Source organism: Dendrobates tinctorius, unplaced genomic scaffold, assembly GCF_039654945.1.
Source record: "Dendrobates tinctorius isolate UK_male_01 unplaced genomic scaffold, ASM3965494v1 ptg000041l, whole genome shotgun sequence".
Lineage (NCBI taxonomy): Eukaryota > Metazoa > Chordata > Amphibia > Anura > Dendrobatidae > Dendrobates > Dendrobates tinctorius.
This window is the reverse complement of record NW_027361709.1, coordinates 1,146,371-1,171,439: the sequence shown is the minus strand read 5'-3', so window position 1 is coordinate 1,171,439 and position 25,069 is coordinate 1,146,371. Positions and strand designations below refer to the sequence as shown.

Sequence of the window (25,069 nt, the reverse complement as noted above, 5' to 3'; positions counted from 1 at the left end):
CTATACATGTGCCCTGTCGCTACTGTGTGCCTCATTCTTTGCTATGTGCCTTGACTATGCTGTGTGCTCCATCTCTGTGCACTGTCTATGCACATGTGACGTCTTTGGTGTGTGCCCAGTTTTCTGCCATGTGACACTTCTATGCATGTGACACGGCTATGCATGTGCCACGCTCTGCCGTGTGCCACGCCTGTGCATGTGCCGCGCTCTATGTGCCCTGTTCTTTATCGCGTGCCCCATCTCTGCCATATGCCACGCTCTCTGCATGTGTTCCATCTCTGCTGAGTGTTAACACATGGCCCATGTCTTTGCCATGTGACCATTCTCTGCCGCGGTTTTGTTCCTTAGTTTTAATATAAATAAAACTTGATCATTGTGCAATAAAAAATTCTGCAACTTCCTTATAGAAACTGGATATAATTTTAGCATGAATCCTGCCTCTGTATTGCCGGACAAGTCCTTTTCATTGCAGGTACTTCACTATCCCCATGTCAACTCTTTCAGTCCGGTACTGTGTTGGACACTAGAGGGCTATATCTTGAATCACCCTCTTCATCATGCTCATATACACTCACTAGCATTAAGAAGATATATATACATATTGTAGTGCAGCTGTGTCCACACTGTGCAGTGATGAGGCAGTGACCCTGCAAAGTTCAAAGCAAAACGTATTTTAATGTCCAAACTCACAGAAAATACACAGCACAAAATATCCTCCGGATCGGTTGCCGTGGGCATGCTGAGGGGTGCCAGGCCTTTTGGAACTGCTTGGCTGTGTTACCTCACACAGGCTGAGCTCTGCAGAGCCTTCTGCTCTGCATGCTTGAAAGACCAAACTGACACACCCAACCCTCTGCTTCAGGGGTCACTACACGGAACCTGTGGCCGTAGGCCACAAGGAAAACCTGGCCGGAAAGGAAATGGACCGCCCCACTACCATCATGTAGTCAGTTTCAAAAATAAAATCCCAGAGCAGGTTTTCTTTTATCTGCCTTGGACAAATAGCTTGTCCAAGACCAACACTTAATTTTATTTTGCATTGCAATCACAGCTATACCTGTGACTGCAATGCACTCCAGCGGCCTCAATACACTTCTGTGCGCATCCTGGGGGACACATAGCGACTCTCGCATATGACACCAGTGACATCCTCACTAATTTTATATATATACATATATGCAAAAAATAGGAACAGCACAAAATACCTTAGTGCAGTGCACGCTTCTCCAGACACCTTAATGTCCTTAGATAATAGAAAAAAAAAAAAAAAAGCAGCACCAAAATAGTAGTGGTGTGAACTGTTTATTAGCCTAGTGGCACTTGAGAAAGGATTGCCATATCCGAAATGTTGCCACGCCACTAGGCTATTGAACAGTTCACACCACTACTATTTTGGTGCTGCTTTTATATATATATATATATATATATATATATATATATATCTATCTATATATGACACACACAATGGCATGCAAAAGTTAGGGCACGCCTGGCTAAAATTATTGTTATTGTGAACAGTTAAGCAAGTTGAAGATGAAATGATCTCTAAACTGTCTACAGATGACACATTTCCTTTGTATTTTAGGCAAAAAAAAAAAAAGATTTTCATTTATTGCTTTTTAAAAATTACAAAAAAAATAATGGGCCAATGCAAAGTTTGTGCACCCTGCATGGTTAGTACCTATTAGCACTCCTTTTGCAAATATCACAGCTTGTAAACACTTTTTATAGCCAGACAATAGTCTTTCAGTTCTTGTTTGAGGGATTTTCCTCCATTCTTCCTTGAGAATTCCTCCAGTTCTCTGAGATTCCTGGGTCGTCTTGCATCCTCTGCTATTTTGAGGTCTCGCCACAGATTTTCACTGATGCTCAGATCAGGGGACTGTGAGGGCCATTGTAAAATCTTCAGCTTGAGCCTTTTGAGGTTGTCTATTGTGGATTGTGATGTCTGTTTAGGACCATTATCCATTTGTAGAAGCCATCCTTTTCAGCTTTTTTTTTTTTACAGTTGGTTTTATGTTTGCATCAAGAATTTGATGAAAATTCATTGAAACCATTCTTCCCTCTACCCTTGAAATGTTAACTGTGCCATTGGTGGCAACACAACCCCAAAGCATGATTGATTCACCCCCATGCTTAATGGCTGGCGAGATGTTCTTTTCCTAACATTCTGTACCCTTTTTTTCTCCACACGTAACTTTGATCATTGTGGCCACAGATTACTATTTTAACCTCATCGTTCCACAGGACTTGTTTTCACAATGCATCAGGCTTGTGTAGAAGTTCTTTTGCACACTTCTGACACTGAATTTTATGGTGAGGATGCAGGAGAGGTTTTCTTCTGATGACTCTTCCATGAAGGCCATATTTGTGCACTTGTCTCTGAACAGTTTAACAATGTACCACAACTCCAGATTCTTCTAAATCATTCTGAAGGTCTTTTGCACTCAAGTGGGGGTTCTGCTTAGCCTCTATTGTAATCCTACAAGCAGCTCTTACTGAAATTTTGGTTGGTTTTCCAGACCTTATCTTGACTTCCACTGTTCCTGGTAACTGCCATTTCTTATTATATTTCAAACTAATGAAAGGGCAACTTGAGAACACTTTGCTATCCTTTTATAACCTTCTCCTGCTTTGTGAGCCTCCACCATTTTCATCTCAAAATGCTAGGTAGCTGCTTAGAAGAAACCTTGGTTAAGGGTATTTGAGTACACAAATCTCCAAGGGTGTCCAGTCTTTAGCATTGGCACATTTTCCTTTTCATAATTTTTAAAATGTAAAAAATGACAATGACGTGTGTGTGTGTATGTATGTATGTATGTTTTTTTTTATATATATATATATATATATATATATATATATATATATATATATATATATATATATATATACACAGTGGGGCAAAAAAGTATTTAGTCAGTCAGCAATAGTGCAAGTTCCACCACTTAAAAAGATGAGAGGCGTCTGTAATTTACATCATAGGTAGACCTCAACTATGGGAGACAAACTGAGGAAAAAAAAATCCAGAAAATCACATTGTCTGTTTTTTTTTTCATTTTATTTGCATATTATGGTGGAAAATAAGTATTTGGTCAGAAACAAAATTTCATCTCAATACTTTGTGATATATCCTTTGTTGGCAATGACAGAGGTCAAACGTTTTCTGTAAGTCTTCACAAGGTTGCCACACACTGTTGTTGGTATGTTGGCCCATTCCTCCATGCAGATCTCCTCTAGAGCAGTGATGTTTTTGGCTTTTCGCTTGGCAACACGGACTTTCAACTCCCTCCAAAGGTTTTCTATAAGGTTCAGATCTGGAGACTGGCTAGGCCACTCCAGGACCTTGAAATGCTTGTTACGAAGCCACTCCTTCGTTGCCCTGGCGGTGTGCTTTGGATCATTGTCATGTTGAAAGACCCAGCCACGTTTCATCATCAATGCCCTTGCTGATGGAAGGAGGTTTGCACTCAAAATCTCACGATACATAGCCCCATTCATTCTTTCATGTACCCGGATCAGTCGTCCTGGCCCCTTTGCAGAGAAACAGCCCCAAAGCATGATGTTTCCACCACCATGCTTTACAGTAGGTATGGTGTTTGATGGATGCAACTCAGTATTCTTTTTCCTCCAAACACGACAAGTTGTGTTTCTACCAAACAGTTCCAGTTTGGTTTCATCAGACCATAGGACATTCTCCCAAAACTCCTCTGGATCATCCAAATGCTCTCTAGCAAACTTCAGACGGGCCCGGACATGTACAGGCTTAAGCAGTGGGACACGTCTGGCACTGCAGGATCTGAGTCCATGGTGGCGTAGTGTGTTACTTATGGTAGGCCTTGTTACATTGGTCCCAGCTCTCTGCAGTTCATTCACTAGGTCCCCCCGCGTGGTTCTGGGATTTTTGCTCACCGTTCTTGTGATCATTCTGACCCCACGGGGTGGGATTTTGCGTGGAGCACCAGATCGAGGGAGATTATCAGTGGTCTTGTATGTCTTCCATTTTCTAATTATTGCTCCCACAGTTGATTTCTTCACTCCAAGCTGGTTGGCTATTGCAGATTCAGTCTTCCCAGCCTGGTGCAGGGCTACAATTTTGTTTCTGGTGTCCTTTGACAGCTCTTTGGTCTTCACCATAGTGGAGTTTGGAGTCAGACTGTTTGAGGGTGTGCACAGGTGTCTTTTTATACTGATAACAAGTTTAAACAGGTGCCATTACTACAGGTAATGAGTGGAGGAAAGAGGAGACTCTTAAAGAAGAAGTTACAGGTCTGTGAGAGCCAGAAATCTTGATTGCTTGTTTCTGACCAAATACTTATTTTCTACCATAATATGCAAATAAAATGAAAAAAAACCAATGTGATTTTCCGGATTTTTTTTTCTCAGTTTGTCTCCCATAGTTGAGGTCTACCTATGATGTAAATTACAGACGCCTCTCATCTTTTTAAGTGGTGGAACTTGCACTATTGCTGACTGACTAAATACTTTTTTGCCCCACTGTATACCGTATTTTCCGCTTTGTAAGACGCACTTTTTTCCCCCCAAAATTGAGGGGTAAAAGGGGGTGTGTCTTACAAAGAGGATATACCTTTGCGCTGCCGCTGAGGGTACTTGCCGCGGCACTCTGTGCCCTGATGCTGCCACTGCGCTGTCTGCTGGTTCTTACCGCCACTGCCGCGCTCCTGTCCCCCGGTAGTTTCTTCCGCTGCCGCGCTCTGTCCCGTTCAGCGTGGGGGGGTCTCTGCCGCTCCATGCCTGCTTTCCTGTGTCTTTCTTCCTGGAAAATGGCCGCCGCGCATGCGCAGATGGACATCTCGGCACTGAAATCTAGGGAGATGAGATTTCAGCGCTGAAATCTCATCTTCCGAGATTTCAGTGCCGAAATGTCCATCTGCGTGGCCATTTTCCAGGAAGAAAGACACAGGAAAGCAGGCATGGAGCGGCAGAGACCCCCCACGCTGAACGGGACAGAGCGCGGCGATGGCGGCAAACACCCGGGGACAGGAGCGCGGCGGTGGCGGTAAGAACCGGGGGACAGAGCGCGGCAGTGGTGGCAAGCACTGGGGGACAGAGTGCAGCGGTGGTGGCAAGCAGGCATCGGGGGACAGAGAATGGCGGTGGTGGCAAGCATCAGGGGACAGAGGGCGGCAGCAGTATCAGACACCGGCAGCGGCACGCTGCACATCAAAACACCCCCTCATCCCAGCAGCAATGTTCCACTCCGGCCTCCTCCATCACCACCCCTGGTAAGCAATAAGACGCATGGATTATAGGATGCACCACCATTTTATTAAAAAAAAGTTTTTTTCCTATTTTTCTCCTCAAAATTTGGGGTGTGTCTTATAATCCGGAGCGAAAAATACACAAATACACACATACATATATACATTATTTTATTTATTTACTTTTTTTTTAAATACAAAGTAAATGTGTTATCCTTAACATTAGTCCCACTACTAGGACAACCCCCTGTCTTAAACTGAATGTTGTGCCTGATAAAATAATAAAGCTTATACTCACCTCCCATGCTGTCTCCATTCAAGCGTTGTAGACACTCGTGGTCCGGGGGGCTGTGATGTGGTGGAATGACACGTGATGCCCGGCACCCAATCAGCACTGGCATCAAACGGAACATGAAGAGAAAATTCGGGCGACAGCTGATCCCTTGCTCCTCTTCATGTTCAGTTTGTCCGAAGGCGGAGACAGTGACGCCAGCGCTGATTGGTCGCCAGTGTCACACCACATCACAGCCCCGGGACCGCGAGTGCCGACACAGCTGGAACGGTGCCGGCACGAGAGGAGAGTATAAGTCTTATTATTTTATCGGGGCTGAACATTTTAGTTTAAGAAAGGGCTGTCCTAGTAGTGGTGAACCCCTTTAATTGTTCACAGTAACAGTAGTTTTGACCTAGGGTGCCCAAACAATTACATGACACTGTATAGATTTGTGCACATTGATTTAATTGGTGACTTTCATCCACAGGTTTCCAATTAAATGATGGTGCAGGAATAATTAGCTGCATTCTCCTTTAAATACAGTGTATTTAACAATTACTCTGTATCTTGCAGAGTAAGGATATCGGTTTGCAGATGCACGAGGAGCTGGCAAAAGTCACAAACGAGCTGTACACAGTAAGTTCTGGGGATATTCGCAGTTCAAACTTTTTATGTCTCGATCTGTAAGTCACCTTCTGCTTAAACCTTTCATAGGTGATGAAGACGTATCACATGTACCATGTAGAAAGCATTAATGCTGAGAGCAAACTGAAGGACGCAGAGAAGCAGGAGGAGAAACAGTTCAGCAAATCTGCAGAGCTCGGGCCCAACGCCCTGCGCCACGAAGACAGACAACAACGACGCAGCTCTGCCAAGAAGATTGAAAAGATGAAGGAGAAGGTGGGGGGGCACTGTGCTGTGGGAGATTACTGCGGGCATGAAGGGGTAAAAGGGCACAGACGTGGCAGGAGACACAGTGGAATAAGGAGACATATAGAGATATATGCACACACATAAATCTTCTCGTTATGTCTTAAAGAGACAGACATTTTCTGCATGATACATCTAAAAAGGCGTAATCGTACCATAACAATAAGTTATGCAATTTTCCAATGTACTTTGTGTTTCAGTTTTTCACCATTTTCATGATTTATGCTTGCTGTCAGAGAATAGACATCTTATTTGTGGCTCTGATACACTGTGACGGACCCTGCACCTATGTGAGCAGCACTGCTAGTCTGGACTTGATACAGCTGTATAAATAATATATCTAACAATTGTTTCAGTCTGTGGAAGTAAAAAAAAAATATTTATAATTCCATCCACTGACAGCAAGCAGAGATTTTGAGAACGGTGAGAAAATGATGGACAAACTTAGAAAGTTGCAGAACTTTTATCGTAGAATGATTAAGCTTCAGTTATGTACTTTTCGCTTCTGGTATTGGCTGCCTGGGGGGAATAAACCGAGTGTGGGACAATATATCTCCAGAGATAAGTAAAACCCAAGTTAATCCTGACTGCTCTGTTTTCCGGATTACAAAATAATCAGATGTTTTCCAATTCGGGGAATTTCACCATTTATTTCTCTATCTCTTCTTTGGGGGACACAGAAACCATGGGTGTATGCTGCTGCCACTAGGAGGCTTACACTATGCACAGAAAAATGTTAGCTCCTCCTCCGCAGTATACACCCCACCGATCGGCACTAATTTCCTCAGTTTAGCTTAGTGTCAGTAGGAGGTGGACACGGGTCTTTCTTTAGACCCCTATCTACCTCGGTGTGCGTCGTTCCTTTTCAGGTTTCCGGAGGGATAAAGTGTGAATAGTCACAACTGTACTCCCACTAAGAGACTATGAGTACGGCGTGTACTGCCACCCCGTATCCTCATAGTTCTCCGCAGCAGGACCAAGAGCTTAGCACAGGTGCGTGCCAGCGATCCAGATGGTCCTCGCCCCCCGTCTCCCACCCACTCGCCCACCAGAGCCTGTTGGTTGGATGAGGCGCGGACACAACAAAAGACGGATCAGACAGCGTGGGATTATGTCAGGTACCTTTATTGACGCTGTTAACGAATCGCAGGTAAGTATAGGGTCCGAGTCGCGTCCTCCTCGGCGGCTTCAGGATTCTTCGGGGCAGTCGCTGCGGCAGTACTGCACGGTCTCGACCGCCGCATTTGTTCCAGGCCCTGGCTTCGGTGTGGGCCTTGCTCTGCAGCCGCCTTCATTCTTAGGCGGCCTTCTCCCGCCCGATCTCCAGGTGGGTGGCCGCGGCAGCGCTGCGGGTCCTCCGCGCCGCCCCGCTCTGACAGGCGGCCGCCGCTATTAATATAGGCCCCGGCTTCATTTCAGGCCTTCTCCACGCCCCCCCGCTCTCTCCCTCTTCTCACAGGCGGGCTTTTCTACCGCCCGTTCTCTGCCGCCCACCGTCCCATAACATAGCCTGTTGTTGGCCAGCGGGCGGTCCCTTCTTCGGCCTCAGAAGCTAGCTCCGCTCATCTTCTCCATCGGAAAGCGCGCGTTCCTCCTTGTTCCTCTCAGGCTGCCGCCATCTTCTCAGCCTGTCAGCTGGACACCGTTTGCCTCTGCTGGGGCCCTGCTTGGACAGACGAGCCGTGTTTCATCACTTTTTGGGGACACCGGACCGTGAGTAGCTCTGCAGCTGCAGTCTGACACCCCCCCTCTGCCTTCTGTCCCCCAACCTTCCGGCACTTCTTCAGTGACTTTCATTATGTCTAACTCTAAGCCTGATCCTGCCCGCCCTCCGGCTCCCACTTGCACTTTGGTCAAGTTCTTTGTATGTTCCTCTTGCAATCGCAAACTTCCCTCAGGTCAGTCCACTCCCCTCTGCCTAGACTGCAGCAATCCCATGCAGCCCGATGCCGCCCAGGAGCCATCTATTGCTCCACGTGAGAGTGAACCCCCCATTCCTGCCTGGGCTTCTTCTCTATCACAATCAGTGGGAGACCTCACCAGGGTGTCTCAGTCTCTGGTGGCCGTTCTTGATAAGTTGCCCCTGGACACTTCTGCAGGGTCCAGCAGGTCTCAAGAGGCTCCATCTGAGCCAGCCAGCAGGAGCCGCAAACGTCCCAGACAGGATCTCCGGCCGGAATCCTCTCCTCGCTCCATCTCACCGCATAGTTCTTCCCAGCAGTCTCCTTCCAGTGCCTCCTCACCCGAGTCAAGCGAAGCGTTCTCGGATGCGCCATCCGAAGAGATTTTAGAGCTGGATTCGGACCATGACGCGGACTTGAAGGTTACAGTACAGAACCTCATTGCTGCGATTAACCACACTTTCGAAATCTCAGACTCCCCTGCGAAACCCTCAGATCAGGAGGTTTCTTTCAGATGGGCAGAAACACCTTCCAGAGTCTTCGCCTCCCTCTATGAGTTTGACAAGATTCTTACCAGGGAAAGAGAAAATCCGACCAGGCGCTTTCAAAGAGGGAAGCGCCTCGGCGTGCTGTATCCATTTCCTAAAGAGCTCACCGAAAACTGGTTGGCTTCCCCCTCTGTAGACGCACCCATGTCCAGACTGTCTAACAACGAGGTCCTCCCGATTTCAGGTGTGGCGTCTCTAAAGGATTCTAATGATAGGATCATAGAATCCTTAGCAAAGTCAGCATTCGAAGCGGCTGCGTCGGTGCTAAGCCCAGCCTTTGCATCTTCTTGGGTAGCAAAGGCCATAGCTACTTGGGCAGAGGATCTCCGCCAAGGCATTCTTGGTGGAGCCCAACCAGAGCGATTGGCCGAACTAGCCAACCAGATTTCCCATGCAGGGGATTATCTGCTCTCTGCCCGATTGAATGCCGCGTCTTGCGCAGCTCAGGCGTCAAGCAATGTGGTTGCAATCCGGTGTACTATTTGGTTCAAGGCTTGGCAGGCGGATTTGTCTTCAAAAAAGTCCCTTACCAATCTGCCTTTTCAGGGAGTGCGTCTCATCGGATCCCAACTGGACCAAATTATTAAGGACACCACTGGAGGCACAAGCTCTCTTCTCCCTCAATCCAAGCCTCGTAGTCCTCCTCCAAGGCGTCAGTTTCGGCCCTTTCGGTCTTTCCGCCGTTTCGCTACGGCACAAACCCTTTCTAACCAACAAAGGCCGCAAGCACGTCAGGATAGGAAGAAAGTCTCCTTCAGACCCACTCCCGCCTGGCGATCTCACTCCTGCCAGGGCAGGTCCTCCAGGTCCAGATCTGGACGGTCCACATCAGCATGACTATCAACGAAATCCCGAGGTGCCTTACCAACTAGGCGGTCGACTCCTTTTCTTCAGAGACTTCTGGCTTGCCTCAGTAGAAGACGCTTGGGTCAGGGATGCTGTTGTATCCTCAGGATGCAAAATAGAGTTCGTTTCTCGTCCACGGGATCGTTTCTTCGAGTCCATACCCCCAAAAGACCCTACTTTAGTTCCGGGTTTCTTTGCATCCATCGACTCTCTCCTCAGTTCCGGAGTAATCGTGCCTGTTCCTGAATCAGAACGATTCACAGGGAGAAAATCGGCGGCCCAGTTGTCCACGCCGGGAATGTGCACCGTGGATATTGCTGGGACTGAAACCTCCGCCCAGTGAAGAATTTTGGACACTTCCGCTAGAGCAGAGGAACTGCGTGTTCCCACTTGGTGGTTGACATATGCTACCGCTGTGGCATTGTCTGTCTGAATCCGGATCGGCATGTCCTTGAGGAGCCTCTCCCAATGAATGAGAGACAGATCGCCCGTATCTCGAGGACGTTGATCGGCAGGGCTGTCTCTCGAGTCGACCACTGACCCTGCACAGTTTGATTGTGAAACACTGCCCCCAGCAGGTAGGTGCCTCCTGGGTGGTGCGCCACAGAGCCTCCGCGCTGCAGCTTGGCAAGGCTGCAACCTGGTCTTCCATCGACACGTTTGCCAAATTTTACAAGGTCCACACCTATGCTTCGGCAGACGCCAGCCTAGGCAGAAGGATCTTGCAGGCGGCGGTGGTGAGTTCTCAGACCTAATGGAAGTTTGCTTCTCCCTCTCCAGGGACTGCTTTGGGACGTCCCATGGTTTCTGTGTCCCCCAATAAAGCGATAGAGAAAACAGGATTTTTGGGTTACTTACCGTAAAATCTGTTTCTCAGAGCCTTCATTGGGGGCACAGCACCCTCCCATGTTCTTCAACTCCTATTTTTAAGTGGTTTGTTACTTACAGTTGAGTTTTTTGTTCCGTTTCAATCTATTTCGTTACTTCTCCTACTGCTTTCTCACTAACTAAGGAAATTAGTGCCGGTCGGTGGGGTGTATACTGCGGAGGAGGAGCTACCATATTTCTGTGCATAGTGTCAGCCTCCTAGTGGCAGCAGCATACACCCATGGTTTGTGTCCCCCAATGAAGGCTCCGAGAAACAGATTTTACGGTAAGTAACCCAAAAATCCTGTTTTTCGGTTTGTGAGATTTCAAATGATATTTTTAATTTGTTCTCAGTAAAATGAAGTGTTGGATTATTAAACTCCAAATTAAAGGCATATTACTGTATTATCACATAGAATGATACATTAATTAATTGTAATGTAAATTGTAATCTACGTTCTACCTCCTTTCATCATTTTTTTGTAATTTCTGATTTAAGTTTTTTTTTCCCCCTCTGGATTTTAGAGGCAGGCGAAATACTCAGAGAACAAACTGAAATGCACAAAGGCCAGAAATGAATATCTGCTGAACCTGGCGGCCACCAATGGATGTATTGGCAAGTACTACATCCACGACGTATCCGACCTCATCGATGTGAGTGCTGAGATATCTGACCTACATCACTGCCTTGATTATCCCATATAGAAAAACAGATTTGGGGATTAATGTATACAAAGTTTAAATGGAAAGTTTTGAATCTTTAGAGTTGCATTTCATCAATATGGATGAAACTATGAAAATTCTGGGGTCCCTCCTTTGGCTTAAAAATTGTGCAAGACTTTTAGAAAGATGTCTAAAAACTAAATATAACATAATTCTCAAAAATTCTGGAGCAAAAGAGATGATGATTTACTCCCATTTGTGTCTTAACTCCTTACAATTTGCAAAATATCTGCTTATTTATGAGGAAGACTTGTTTTCATCAAGGCCTGTTTCACACTTCAGTTTTCTGGCGTCAGTAAAAATCTGCCATTTTGACGTCGAAATTAGTGAAAAACGGATACAACTGATCAGTTTTTTCGACTGATCCGTCTAGCGGATCCGCCGAAAAAAACAAATCCGTTTAATCAGTTGCATCCGTTTTTCTAACAGATCCGTCAAAACTGCAGATTTTGGAATTTAAGGGAACACGATTCGAGAGAGGGAGAGAGATTCTGTGCCGTTCTTCATGAAAGGAAATACTTCCGGGCATGCTCAGTTTAAAATAATATATCCGTCGCCCATAGGCGTCCATTCTACCAGACGACGGGACAGCGACAGATCCATCATCGTCCGCCATTTCGACGCAGTCAAACATTCTTATGGATGTTTTTTTCTGCCAGACGGACCCCAATTTTATGACTGATCCACCGCATGACGATCGCAACTGAAGGCCATCCGTCACAATCCGCCACCAATACAAGTCTATGGGGAAAAAACGGAAGGCAAATCCGTCAGATCAGTTTTTTTCTCCAAACGGAGGATTGTGACTGATGCCTGAAAACGAAAGTGTGAAACAGGCCTTAGAGGCTGGAAACCTGAACAGATGTAATGGGACTTCGGATTGACACATTTTACCTGCATGTGTATCAAACTTTCAGCTGTGAACAGGATGAGATCAGGATGAGGTTTAAACTGAATGTAAACAAAATGTTTCTATTCCCGTATATGAAGCAGAGATCTCGACATCGGTGAATAATTGAAAAACAAACTACGGTATAGAACAAAGTTGCAGAACTAAAGGCTGAGGTCTGGAGACTGCTGTAGCAACAGATACAGAGAATCCAGTGATGTTTGTATCTAGTTTTTATGCAATGAAAAGGGTTTTTTGTAGCTCTGTACCCATGCTGGAGGGCAGCAGATGGCTTCACTTCACAGCCCTCCGCTGCCTGATGATGATGACCCTCCTTTAATTACCTCCTCTCTGTCAAAATGTAATGAGGGGGCTGCTGTCAGCACAGGCCAAGCCCAGGTGTTCTCTGAGTCCCAGGAGACACGCTTAGTTTATGAATGTGCACATACCACGGGTTGTCAGCCGTATGATTTATACTTATTTCAGGAGGTTTATACAGATGTGAACATGTCACTGACATGCATCTAATGTGGTCACTGAAAGGACAACACTGCTGCCAGCAATCAATAATATCAAAAGGGGAAATCCAGCCTTAATAAATATATATATATATATATATATATATATATATATATATATATGTATGTATAAATAATACTGTATACAATAATTCTGCCCCTATGTACAAGAATATAACTACTGTGATACTGCCCCCTATGTACAAGAATATAACTACTATAATACTGCCCCTATGTACAAGAATATAACTACTATAATACTGCCCCTATGTACAAGAATATAACTAATATAATACTGCCCTCTATGTACAGGAATATAACTACTATAATACTGCCCCTATGCACAAGAATATAACTACTATAATACTGCCCCTATGTGCAAGAGTATAACTACTATAATACTGCCCTTTATGTACAAGAATACAACTACTATAACACTGCTCCTATGTACAGGAATATAACTACTATAATACTGCTCCTATGTACAGGAATATAACTACTATAACACTGCTCCTATGTACAGGAATATAACTACTATAACACTGCTCCTATGTACAAGAATATAACTACTATAATATTGCCCCTATGTACAAGAATATAACTACTATAATACTGCCCCTATGTGCAAGAGTATAACTACTATAATACTGCCCTTTATGTACAAGAATACAACTACTATAACACTGCTCCTATGTACAGGAATATAACTACTATAATACTGCTCCTATGTACAGGAATATAACTACTATAACACTGCTCCTATGTACAGGAATATAACTACTATAACACTGCTCCTATGTACAAGAATATAACTACTATAATATTGCCCCTATGCACAAGAATATAACTACTATAATACTGCCCCTATGTGCAAGAGTATAACTACTATAATACTGCCCTTTATGTACAAGAATACAACTACTATAACACTGCTCCTATGTACAGGAATATAACTACTATAATACTGCTCCTATGTACAGGAATATAACTACTATAACACTGCTCCTATGTACAGGAATATAACTACTATAACACTGCTCCTATGTACAAGAATATAACTACTATAATATTGCCCCTATGTACAAGAATATAACTACTACTAGCTGAAGAGCCCGGTGCTGCCCGGGCATAGTAACTAACCACGGTTAGTTATGACAAATTATAATGAATATATATATATATATATATATATATATATAAAGCTGTGTATAGCCCCGCCCATTCCGCATAGCCACATTCACTATAATATCCCACATCCTCCCGTCAGCCAGAGCTACCGGACTACTACCCATAATATCCCACATCATCCCGTCAGCCAGAGCTACCGGATTACTACCCATAATATCCCACATCATCCCATCAGCCAGAGCAACCGGACTACTACCCCTAATATCCCACATCATCCCGTCAGCCAGAGCTACCGGACTACTACCACTAATATCCCAAATCATCCCGTCAGCCAGAGCCACCGGACTACTACCACTAATATCCCACATCATCCCTTCAGCCTGGCGTCAGAGCCAGAGCGCTGAGTGGATTTGTCCTGACTTCCATAACTACTATAATACTGCTCCTATGTACAAGAATATAACTACTATAATACTGCCCACAATGTACAATAATATATTGTCGCAAGGGTGCCACCTCCTCCTGGAAGACATGGAGTTAGACGGTTACGTCGGGTAATGAATCGCAGATCTTTACAGATTGTGTGATTTGTGTCCCATATTAAATGGATTTAGTTTCTTCTGGTGCAGAAGAGGTTAATAACCCAGCTGGTCAGAAACATGCAGCTCCATTCCCGCTGCTTCTGATTTGGTCATTACCTCTTCTTATATAAAGTGGTCAGACCTTGTGCCAATGAAAAATTAATCTTCCTGTGCTGTGTGCTAAAGCTAAGTGGTTGGAGTACAGTTGTGGTAGAAGTGTTCTGTGGTTTGATGTAGTTGTTGTGTGTTTATATCCTTGTCATTATTCCCATTTAGTTTATTTCTCCCTGTCCCTATCCTCCTTCCTATTGTTGGTTAGTGCTTTTGTATGATAGAGGTTTTCTGTTATCCCTGTTTTATCTGTGTCTTGTTTACATTACATTTCTATCCCATGCCTCATGGGTTGGGGGAGGGAACAGATCAGGGTTTAAGGCTACTTTCAGATTTCCGTTTTGAAGCATCAGGTGTGATGAGGCGAAAAATGTAAAAACCGGATCTGGCGCCTGTTGCCACCGGATCCGGCTTTTTTCCCATAGACTTACATTATCGCCGCATTGCGCCTGATGGCCATGCGGCGTGTCTGGCTTTTGCCGGAAACGGCAAAAAATGCCTGTCCAGCGTCTGCAAAAAAAAGTTCCATGCAACGTTTATTGACAGCGCCGGACCGCTTTTCTTTATCGCCTTATTGGGGGACACAGATGACCATGGGTGTATGCTGCTGCTGCTAGGAGGCTGACACTATGCAAAACAAGAAACTTAGCTCCTCCCCGGCAGTATACACCCACCGACAGGCACCAAGCACCTCAGTTTGTGCTTAGTGTCTGTAGGAGGCGGACCGGGATCTCCCCAGATCCGCATTTAATCCTTTTCTTTTCAGGTTTTTGTTGTGTTTTTTTAATGATTTCCCCTTTCTTTTTCAGATACAGCTCAGGAAACGGGATGTGAGTTCATCCTGCTTTTCCTATTAATGCGGCTGAGCGAGCAATGTGGTATCGCCCACATCGCAACTCTCAGGCCCGCAGGCAGGACCTTCCCCTATCACCCTCGGGTACTAGGGGCCATGGATGGACGGTCCTAGCCGATTCCCCTCCTCACCCCCTCCCAGGACAGGGCTGAGAGGAAGACGGCGGTCGCCAGCAGTGACGTTTCCCTTGACACGGGGATTGGAGCCGTCTTCTGCACCATACGGCGGTGCGGGTACTGAGGATCACCTCTCCCAGCGACCTGCGTTCTATCGCGGGCCCCTGTGGTCAGCCTCTTCAGGGACATCAGGTATGTTTTTCTGAATGTTCCCTGCAGCCCTGCGCTCACATGCCAGTCTAGGACAGCAGAGTACCTCTCCTTTTGAATTTCCCGCCCCTTGAACCAGCGCTCTGACAGGCGCGCGTCCCTCTTGTCGCGGAGGGGGGGGGTCCGGGGGGGGCGCGCTTCCTCCATCAGCGCTCCCTCCATCAGCGCTCCCCGTCCTCATCAGCTACAGGGAGGGAGCGCTTTCAAGCCCGGGCGCACCGTCGCTAGTGAAAGTGTTTCATTTTCAAAAGTTCCTCCCTCTACCTGTGCGCGCTTTCCCCGCGCGCTTTTTCAGCCTATCTCAGGGCTGCTTTCACTTCAGCCCTGTCACTGTCTTTGGCCGTCCCCCTCCCCTCTGGGGTCTCAGCCAATCGCGCCGTGCGGTGGCTTAGCCCCGCCCACCGCCAGCGTTTCTTCCTGGATTGCCGATCTTCTTCCTCCTTCTCTCCGGACCTCGCCTGGGGGACACATCGCTTCTGATCCTCGGTAGGCTAGACGCTGACTATCCCTGGCACCTAACTTAGCTCTCCCCCCCCCCCCCGCAGTTTCCTCAGGCTGTGTTTTTTCTGCCACTGAGACTTATGCACAACCCTGCAAGGGCCTTCTGCTCCAGACTCCAGACCCACCGCTACTCACTACGCATGCGCGCGCTGTAAAAAGAAGTGGGCTTCGGGTCAGTCGTCTCCCTTCTGCCTCTCCTGCAGCCCTTCCACCATGTCGGCCCCTCAGGAGCACTCCGAACCCCGGGTGGAGACCACCCCACCCCCGGAGTGGGCCGTGGCGATGTCTCAGTCAGTTTCTGAGCTGACAAAGGTGTCTCAATCGCTGGTCCAGGTCTTAGAGCGGTTACCTCAGTTATCTGCTGTCACCTGTGCACCGACCGCCTCGCATGGTGAGTCGCCAGCACCGGACCGTGGCCCTCAGACGGACAGACCAAGTCGGGGCTCTAGGAAGCGGGTCCTGTCTGGCTCTTCCTCCGGTTCGCAGGGTCCCTCTGCTTCTCTCAGGCTACGCTCCTCGTCCCCCTCATCGGCAGACGATCCGGGGTCAGACGAGGATTCACTATCTGGATCAGACTCAGAGGCGGACGACATAGCTAGAACTCGGGAGATGGTAGATAGTCTCATATTGGCTATATACCAAACACTCAAGATTAAGGAGGATAAGGCCCCCCCTCAGGAATGCTTTGTTTCCCTTAAGAAGGCAAGGCCTCCATCTCGAACCTTCCCTAATAAGGATTTCGACACTTCCTTAGCCAACCACTGGCAACATCCTGAGAAACGTTTCTCAGGCCGCAAGTACTTAGATGTACTTTATCCCTTTGATGCGGAGCTAGTCACGAAATGGACCAAAGCTCCCGAGGTAGATCCACCAGTTTCTCGTATTTCCTCTAAGACGGTCCTTTCCCTTCCAGACGAAGCTTCTCTCAAGGACCCATCAGACAGGCAAATAGAGTCGTTGGCTAAGTCTATCTTTGAGGCATCCGGTGCATCCCTATGCCCTATCTTCGTTTCCGCTTGGGTGGCGAAAGCCTTTTCGGCTTGGGCAAAAATTCTGCGCAGGGGCGTTTCAGCGGCAGATCCTGAAGACGAGCTGGCAGATTTAGCAGACCAAATTAATCACGCAGGCAAGTACCTTCTGGCCGCCTCCTTGGACGCGGCAGGGTGCGTTGCTAGAGCTAACAGCAACATTGTGGCAATACGCCGCATTCTTTGGTTGAAGTCTTGGAATGCGGATACTACCTCAAAGAAGTCACTCACCAACCTTGCATTTCACGGCACTAGGCTCTTTGGCGCCAAGCTGGATCAGTTAATCTCGGATACCATGGGTGGAAAGAGCACTTCCCTTCCTCAGTCCCGTCCTAAGAGGTTCTTTAACAAGAGGGCTTCTCGGCCTTTTAGGTCCTTTCGCCCCTTCTCTCCCACAGACGGTTCATCCCAGCAGGACCGTAACACTGCTTCCAATGACCGGAGAAAGCCATCGTATAAGCCAGCCCCTCGCTGGAGATCCAGGGGTCAGCCTTCCAGGTCCTCAGGCGCTCGATCCGGAAGGTTTTCATCTAAGTGACGGGTCACCCCCACCTGGAAAGCTTTCCAGGGTGGGAGGCAGACTTTCCTTTTTCAAGGACGCGTGGCTATCCGTTGTCGACGACGCTTGGGTCAGGGAAATCATCACGTCCGGATACAAAATCGAGTCTTCTTCCCTCCCAGTCGTTTCTGTCTGTCCCGATCCCCAAAACAGCGATCACAGGTTCCAGGGTTCCTTCAGGCCGTCTCCTCTCTCCTTTGCGCCGGGGTCATCGTTCCCGTTCCTACAAATGAGCGGTTTTTAGGGTTCTACTCGAATCTCTTTGTAGTCCCAAAAAAAGGACGGCTCACTTCGCCCAATTTTGGACCTCAAACGGCTCAATCGCCACGTGAAGATCCGCCATTTCAAGATGGAGTCTCTGCGTTCGGTAATAGCCTCAATGGAGCCCGGAGAGTTTCTCTGCTCGGTGGATATACAGGATGCCTACCTCCACATCCCCATTTCTCGCCAGCATCAGAGATACCTCCGCTTTGCGATTCAGAACAACCATTATCAGTTTGCGGCCCTTCCCTTCGGCCTAGCCTCCGCCCCTCGTGTCTTCACGAAGGTGATGGCAACAGTCATGGCTATCCTTCGATCCAAAGGGATCCTTATCATCCCTTACCTGGACGATCTTCTGATCAAGGGCTCGTCCCGACAAGACTGTCTTCACAGCCTTCACATAACCTTGGATGCCCTCGGACGCCTGGGATGGATAGTCAACAAGGACAAGTCCACTCTGTGCCCTACCCAGCGACTAACCTTTTTGGGCATGGAGTTCGATACGAATCTGGCCCGAGTGTTCTTACCGAGGGACAAGTTTTCAACCCTTCGCAAGGGGATCCAGTCCCTTCGGCGCTCGAGGGTCATGTCCCTTCGGTCCTGCATGAGAGTCCTGGGGAGGATGGTGGCCTCTATGGAAGCAGTGCCATTTGCACAATTCCACTCTCGCCCTCTCCAGCTGTTCCTCCTGTCAGTCTGGGACAAGACCTCGTTTTCTCTGGATCGCCCCATTCTTCTTCTGCTCAGAGTCAAACAATCGCTAACTTGGTGGACGTTGTCGACGTCATTTCACCGCGGAAGATCCTTTCTCCCGCCTCGGTGGCAGGTCATCACCACCGATGCCAGTCTCCTAGGATGGGGGGCGGTCTACTGTCAGAGAATGGCCCAAGGGCGTTGGAACGCCCAGGAGACTCTTCTGCCCATCAACCTTCTGGAGATCAGGGCAATCTTCCTCGCTCTCCTTCGTTGGCAGCATCTTCTAGTAGGCAAGCCGGTCCGCATTCAGTCAGACAACGCCACGGCCGTGGCGTACATAAACCACCAGGGCGGTACTCGCAGCAGGCAGGTGATGTCGGAAGTGGCATGGATACTTCGTAGGGCAGAGCGTAACGTGCCGGCGATTTCCGCCGTTCACATTCCAGGGGTGGAAAACTGGGCAGCCGACTTCTTGAGTCGCCAAGGGCTTGCGTCAGGCGAATGGTCCCTTCATCCCACAGTCTTCAGTCAGATATGCCAGCACTGGGGCACCCCGGACGTCGATCTCATGGCCTCTCGGATGAACAACAAGGTTCCTCACTTTGTAGCCAGGTCCAGGGATCCATTAGCCGTCGGTTACGACGCCCTAGTAATCCCGTGGTCCCAGTTCCACCTACCTTACCTGTTCCCTCCGCTTGCCCTAATCCCAAGAGTGGTCAAAAAGATAAAGTCAGAGGGCATCCCGGTCATCTTAGTGGCTCCAGACTGGCCGAGACGACCTTGGTATGCGGAGCTGGTGAACATGCTCACGGACGTCCCCTGGAGGCTTCCAGACCGTCCAGATCTTCTCTCGCAAGGCCCCCTTTACCACCAGAGTTCTCAATCTCTTAGTTTAACGGCATGGCCGTTGAGGCCGCGATTCTGAAGGAATCAGGGTTTTCCAACCGGGTCATTCAGACCTTGATTAAGGCTCGGAAGCCTGCTTCTTCCCGCATTTACCATAGGTACTGGAAGGCCTTTTTTCGCTGGTGTGACGAAAACGATGTCTTTCCACTATCGTTCTCAATTCCTTCCATTCTTGGTTTCCTCCAATCCGGCTTGGATGCAGGCCTATCCCTCAGTACTCTCAAAGGCCAGGTATCTGCCCTAGCAATCCTCTTCCAGACGGATCTGGCTTCCTTACCGCAAGTGAAGACCTTTCTCCAAGGAGTCGCCCATGTGGCTCCTCCTCATCGTTCTCCGATAGATCCATGGGATCTCAATCTTGTTCTTGGCGCTCTCCAGAAGGCGCCGTTCGAGCCGATTCAGGACATCCCTCTGTCTTTTCTTTCATGAAAGGTGGCTTTTCTGATCGCCATTACTTCCATCAGGAGAGTTTCTGAGCTGGCGGCCTTATCCTGTCGTTCTCCTTACCTTATCCTCCACCAAGATAAGGTTGTTCTCAGGCCAGTTCCTTCTTTCCTTCCGAAAGTGGTATCCCCCTTTCACATTAACTAAGATATCGTCCTTCCATCATTTTGTCCTGCGCCTGCTCATCCTCTGGAAAAGTCGCTCCACAAACTGGATGTAGTGAGAGCCTTGCGTGTTTACCTTGCTAGGACCGCTTCCTTTCGCCAATCTGATTCCTTGTTGGTCATTTCTGAGGGTCGCCGGAAAGGTCTTCCGGCCTCCAAGTCCACAATTGCTCGTTGGATTCGGTCTACCATCCTGGAAGCCTATCGTCTTCAGGAGAAACGGCCTCCTCCGGGGGTGAAAGCCCACTCCACCCGAGCTGTAGGGGCTTCTTGGGCTGTGCGACACCAGGCTTCGGCCTTACAACTTTGCAGAGCCGCGACCTGGTCATCTTTGCACACCTTTGCGAGGTTCTACAGGGTTCATACCCAGGCCTCGTCTGATGCAGCTCTTGGTAGGAAGGTGCTGCAGGCGGCGGTGGCGCATCGACTGACCTAAGCCCTTCCTTATTTCGTTCCTTTATTGCTGTTCCCACCCTCGGGACTGCTTTGGAACGTCCCATGGTCATCTGTGTCCCCCAATAAGGCGATAAAGAAAGAGGGATTTTGGGTTCTTACCGTAAAATCTCTTTCTTGGAGCCTTCATTGGGGGACACAGCACCCGCCCTGTTTAATTAGTACCGTGTTGGGTCTGAGAGTCCCTTGTTGAGTTGGTACATATGTTTATGGTTTTGGTTGCTTCTCCTACTGCTTTTTTCACCAACTGAGGTGCTTGGTGCCTGTCGGTGGGTGTATACTGCCGGGGAGGAGCTAAGTTTCTTGTTTTGCATAGTGTCAGCCTCCTAGCAGCAGCAGCATACACCCATGGTCATCTGTGTCCCCCAATGAAGGCTCCAAGAAAGAGATTTTACGGTAAGAACCCAAAATCCCTCTTTTTGCAGAGCGCATGCGCGAAGACTCTCTCTCCCTCTCCTGCACCGTATCCGGCAAAAACAGATGATCCGGCGCGCTGCGGCTTCTACCGGATCAGGTTTGACAACTTTTCGCCGCAGCCCGCCGGATTTAAAAATTTGAAGTCTGAAAGTAGCCTAACAGGAGCATAATAAGGTCGGAGACTCGGGCATCTCTACCTTCAAGAGAACCCCCGGGGACAGGAATAGTTAGGGTTCCAGGGACAGTTTGAGGGCCTCCTGATCCTTACCGAAGACTGTCATAGCGTGACATATATTTACTATAATACTGCCCCTATGTACAAGAATATAGCGATAATAAATCAGCAGACTTGTATTGTATTTGCTGTACTAGATTGTGACTTTGCATATAATTTTTATGACCGTTTCTTTGCTTTCTTTGTTATGTAGTAGTAGTATAAATAAATTTCTCTGGATTTTCCCATTTTTCTACTTCTAGATCTCGTCACCGGTCTATAGTGATGATCGCGTTTTTTTGTATACCAGGATCTTGACTGCCTATAATTACATTTTGTATTGAGTTCTACATTGCATCTTGGTATTGCCACCACATTAATGCATGTTTTGTTTTCCCAGTGCTGTGACCTGGGTTTTCATGCCAGCCTTGCTCGCACTTTCCGCACGTACCTCTCGGCTGAGTATAACCTGGAGACCTCCCGCCATGAAGGTCTAGATATCATTGAGAACGCGGTTGATAATCTGGATGCCCGCAGCGACAAGCATAAAGTCATGGATTTGTGCAACCAGGTTTTCTGTCCTCCACTAAAATTTGACTTTCAGCCTCACATGGATGATGAGGTGTGTTGTCATGCTCCTTATGATGACCTCAGTCGTGAAGGTTCTTTACTTGCTAACTCATGATGCTGCTTTGCAGGTGTGCCAGGTGAGCGCTCAGCAGCCGGTACAGATGGAGCTCCTCGTGCGTTACCATCAACTACAATCCCGCCTAATGACCCTGAAGATCGAGAATGAGGAGGTACCTTCAGTATACAAGGTCACTTATGTAAAAGTAACAAATTGGATAAAACCTGGTGCCCATAAAAAACAATTGGTCTTCCATGTAAGACACAGGGTTGTTAACCCCTTAGTGACAGAGCCAATTTTGTACTTAATGACCAAGCCATTTTTTTTTTTTTTTTTACAATTCTGACCACTGTCCCTTTATGAGGTTATAGCACTGGAACACTTCAACGTATCCCACTGATTCCGAGACTGTTTTTTCATGACATATTGTACTTTATGTTAGGAAATTTGGCAAAAAAACTTGAAAATTTAGCAATTTTCAAACTCTTAATTTTTGTGCTCTTAAATCAGAGAGACACATCGCACAACATAACTAATATATGACATCTCCCACATGTCTAATTTACATCAGCACAATTTTGGAAACAATTTTTTTTTCTTGTTACAACGTTATAAGGGATAAAATTTGACCAGTAATTTCTCATTTTTCCAACATTTACAAAACCATTTTTTAGGGACCACCTCACATGTGAAGTGAGTTTGGGGGGTCAATATAGCAGAAAATACCCAAAAGTGACACCATTCTAAAAACTGCACCACTTAAGGTGCGCAAAACCACATTCAAGAAGTCTATTAACCCTTCAGTGCTTCACGAGAAGTAAAGCAATATGGGAGGAAAAAAGGAACATTTTACTTTTTTCAAAAAAAAATTTACTTTGGAACCAACCTTTTTTATTTTTACAAGGGTAACGAGAAAATGGACTAGAAAATTTGGTGTGCAATTTCTCCTGAGTACGCCAATACCCCGTATGAATTCACTGTTTGGGCAGAAAGGAGGGAGCACCGTTTGACTTTTTGAACGCAAAATTGGCTGCAATCAATGGCGGGCGCCGTGTCGCGTTTGGAGACCCTTGATGTACCTAAACAGTGGAAACCCCCCAATTCTAACTCCAGCCCTAACACAGCCCTACCTCTGACCCTAATCCAAACCCTAGCCCCAACACTAGTCCCAGTTCTAACCCCAAGCCTAACCCTAGCCCTAATGGGAAATTATACATTTTTTAAATTTTATTATTTTTACCTAACTAAGGGGATGATAAGGGGGGTTTGATTTACATTTTTTTATTTTGATCACTGTGATAGGGTCTATCACAGTGCTCAAAATGAACCAATAGGAAAAATCTTCTATTGTTGCCGGCCGGCAGATCTCAACGGGCGCACTGTGCATGCCATTTTCTTCCGTGAAGACGACTCCGAGGGCCAGGGGACAGAACCGGAGGGATGCAGGAGGTACCGGGGGGGAGGTGGGTCCGGGGGACCCCATTACTGTCTCCTCTGATGTGCTAGATTATATCAGAGGAGAGAGAAATAAATGGGAAATCAGCCTTTTTTTTGCGGTCACCGTTGGTGAATAACCACGATCGCAAAACCGACCCGAATCATGTTCTCCTGGAGACTTTCCGACACTGGGGGGGGGGCTATAACCTTATTTCTTACCACTGTTTAAAAGCGGCACTGAGGAATAAGTACCCTTAACTGAAGCCATTAAAAAGCGTATCAGCAGTCCTTAAGGGGTTAAAGCTTACCCGTTTTTCAGGATAAGCTGTCATGTGTACATGAGAAATAACATTATTTCCGGACTTTACTTGTATTCTTCAGTTTTTCCCTCTGTTGGCTCGAATTAATTTCCAGTTGTCTATGAGCTAGTGGACATAATCAAGCTGCTATTATGTCTCTCATACACAACATACACAGACATGAGAGATTACTGCTCTCCTGCCTCTATGTAACAAGTTTTGAAGCAGCAGAAGAATGGAGGACATTTTACAGCAGGATTGAGCAGAGTATCTGTGATTCCCAGCACTGGGATAAAATAAAATGCTTAATGTATATATTTGAGTGTAAGCCGACCAGAGTATAAGCCGAGGCACCTAATTTTGCCATGAAAAACTGGGTAAGCTTATTGACTCGAGTATAGGCCGGGTGGGTATGCATTGTCCCCTCATCCCTGTCCTGGTATGCATAGCTCCCCCGTCCCTGTCCTTGGTATGCATGGCTCCTTATCCTCTATCCTTGTATGCATATTTCCTATTAAAAAAACAAACATCCTACTCACCTTCCTGCACACCCTCGATACATCTTGTTCCAGTGCCAGCAGCTCTTCCTGCCAAGTGGCCCCACTCATCAAGGTAATGAATATTCACTCCACACCTATGGGAGTGGAGAGGCGTGCAAATTCATTACCTTAATGAGCGGGGCCACTTGATCGCTCGGCCGGAAAAACTGCTGCTGGTGCCGGAACCAACTAGATGCAGCGAGGGCGCGCAGAAGGTGACTAGGATGTCTTCTGGAAGCTGCAGGTGCCACTGTGCACGCTATGAGAAACAAATTTTCATTTTGCTTTAGCAGCGGGCACAGTAACAGCCGCCGGCTCCTGCCTCCTGTGACCTGCTGCTCCGCCGCCCCCCCGCCGGCCCTCTGGGACAATTGACTCATGTATAACCTGAGGGGGGCGTTTTTAGCACAAAAAAATGTGCTGAAAAACTCGGTTTATACACGAGTATATACAGTACTAGAAAGCTGCACCATGAAGAACATTATACAATTAACATTAACAATTTAGCTGCGTTTATCCCGCACTGGGATGAGATCATGGCAAAAAGTGTTGGCACCCTTGAAATTGTTCCAGAAATTGAAGTATTTCTTCCATAAAATTATTACAATTAAAACACGTTTTGTTCCACACGTTTATTTCCTTTGTTTGTATTGGAACAATACAAAAAAAAAGAGAAACTTTCACACAAAACCCCCAAAATGGGAAGACAAAATTGTTGGCACCTTCAACTTAATATTTGGCTGCACCCTTTGGAATAAATAACTGCAATCAGTCGCTTCCTATTACCATCACCAAGCTTCTTACAACTC

The 25,069-nt window shown here is 47.0% G+C and overlaps 2 protein-coding genes across 3 annotated transcripts in view; one reads left to right on the top strand and one right to left on the bottom strand.

Moving 5' to 3' along the window:
* Positions 1-25,069, bottom strand: part of THUMPD3 (THUMP domain 3 tRNA guanosine methyltransferase) — a 252,936-nt gene that overhangs the window by 85,093 nt on the left and 142,774 nt on the right. The gene's annotated exons all lie outside the window — the stretch shown is intronic.
* The window catches only part of SRGAP3 (SLIT-ROBO Rho GTPase activating protein 3), a 106,041-nt gene that overhangs the window by 47,859 nt on the left and 33,113 nt on the right, over positions 1-25,069 (top strand). For both annotated transcript variants that reach the window (XM_073574933.1, XM_073574932.1), the window contains exons 4-8: positions 6,067-6,129; positions 6,208-6,393; positions 11,111-11,239; positions 21,758-21,979; positions 22,056-22,157. In XM_073574933.1, coding sequence (XP_073431034.1) covers positions 6,067-6,129; positions 6,208-6,393; positions 11,111-11,239; positions 21,758-21,979; positions 22,056-22,157 — 702 coding nt within the window. The remainder of the gene's footprint in view (positions 1-6,066; positions 6,130-6,207; positions 6,394-11,110; positions 11,240-21,757; positions 21,980-22,055; positions 22,158-25,069) is intronic.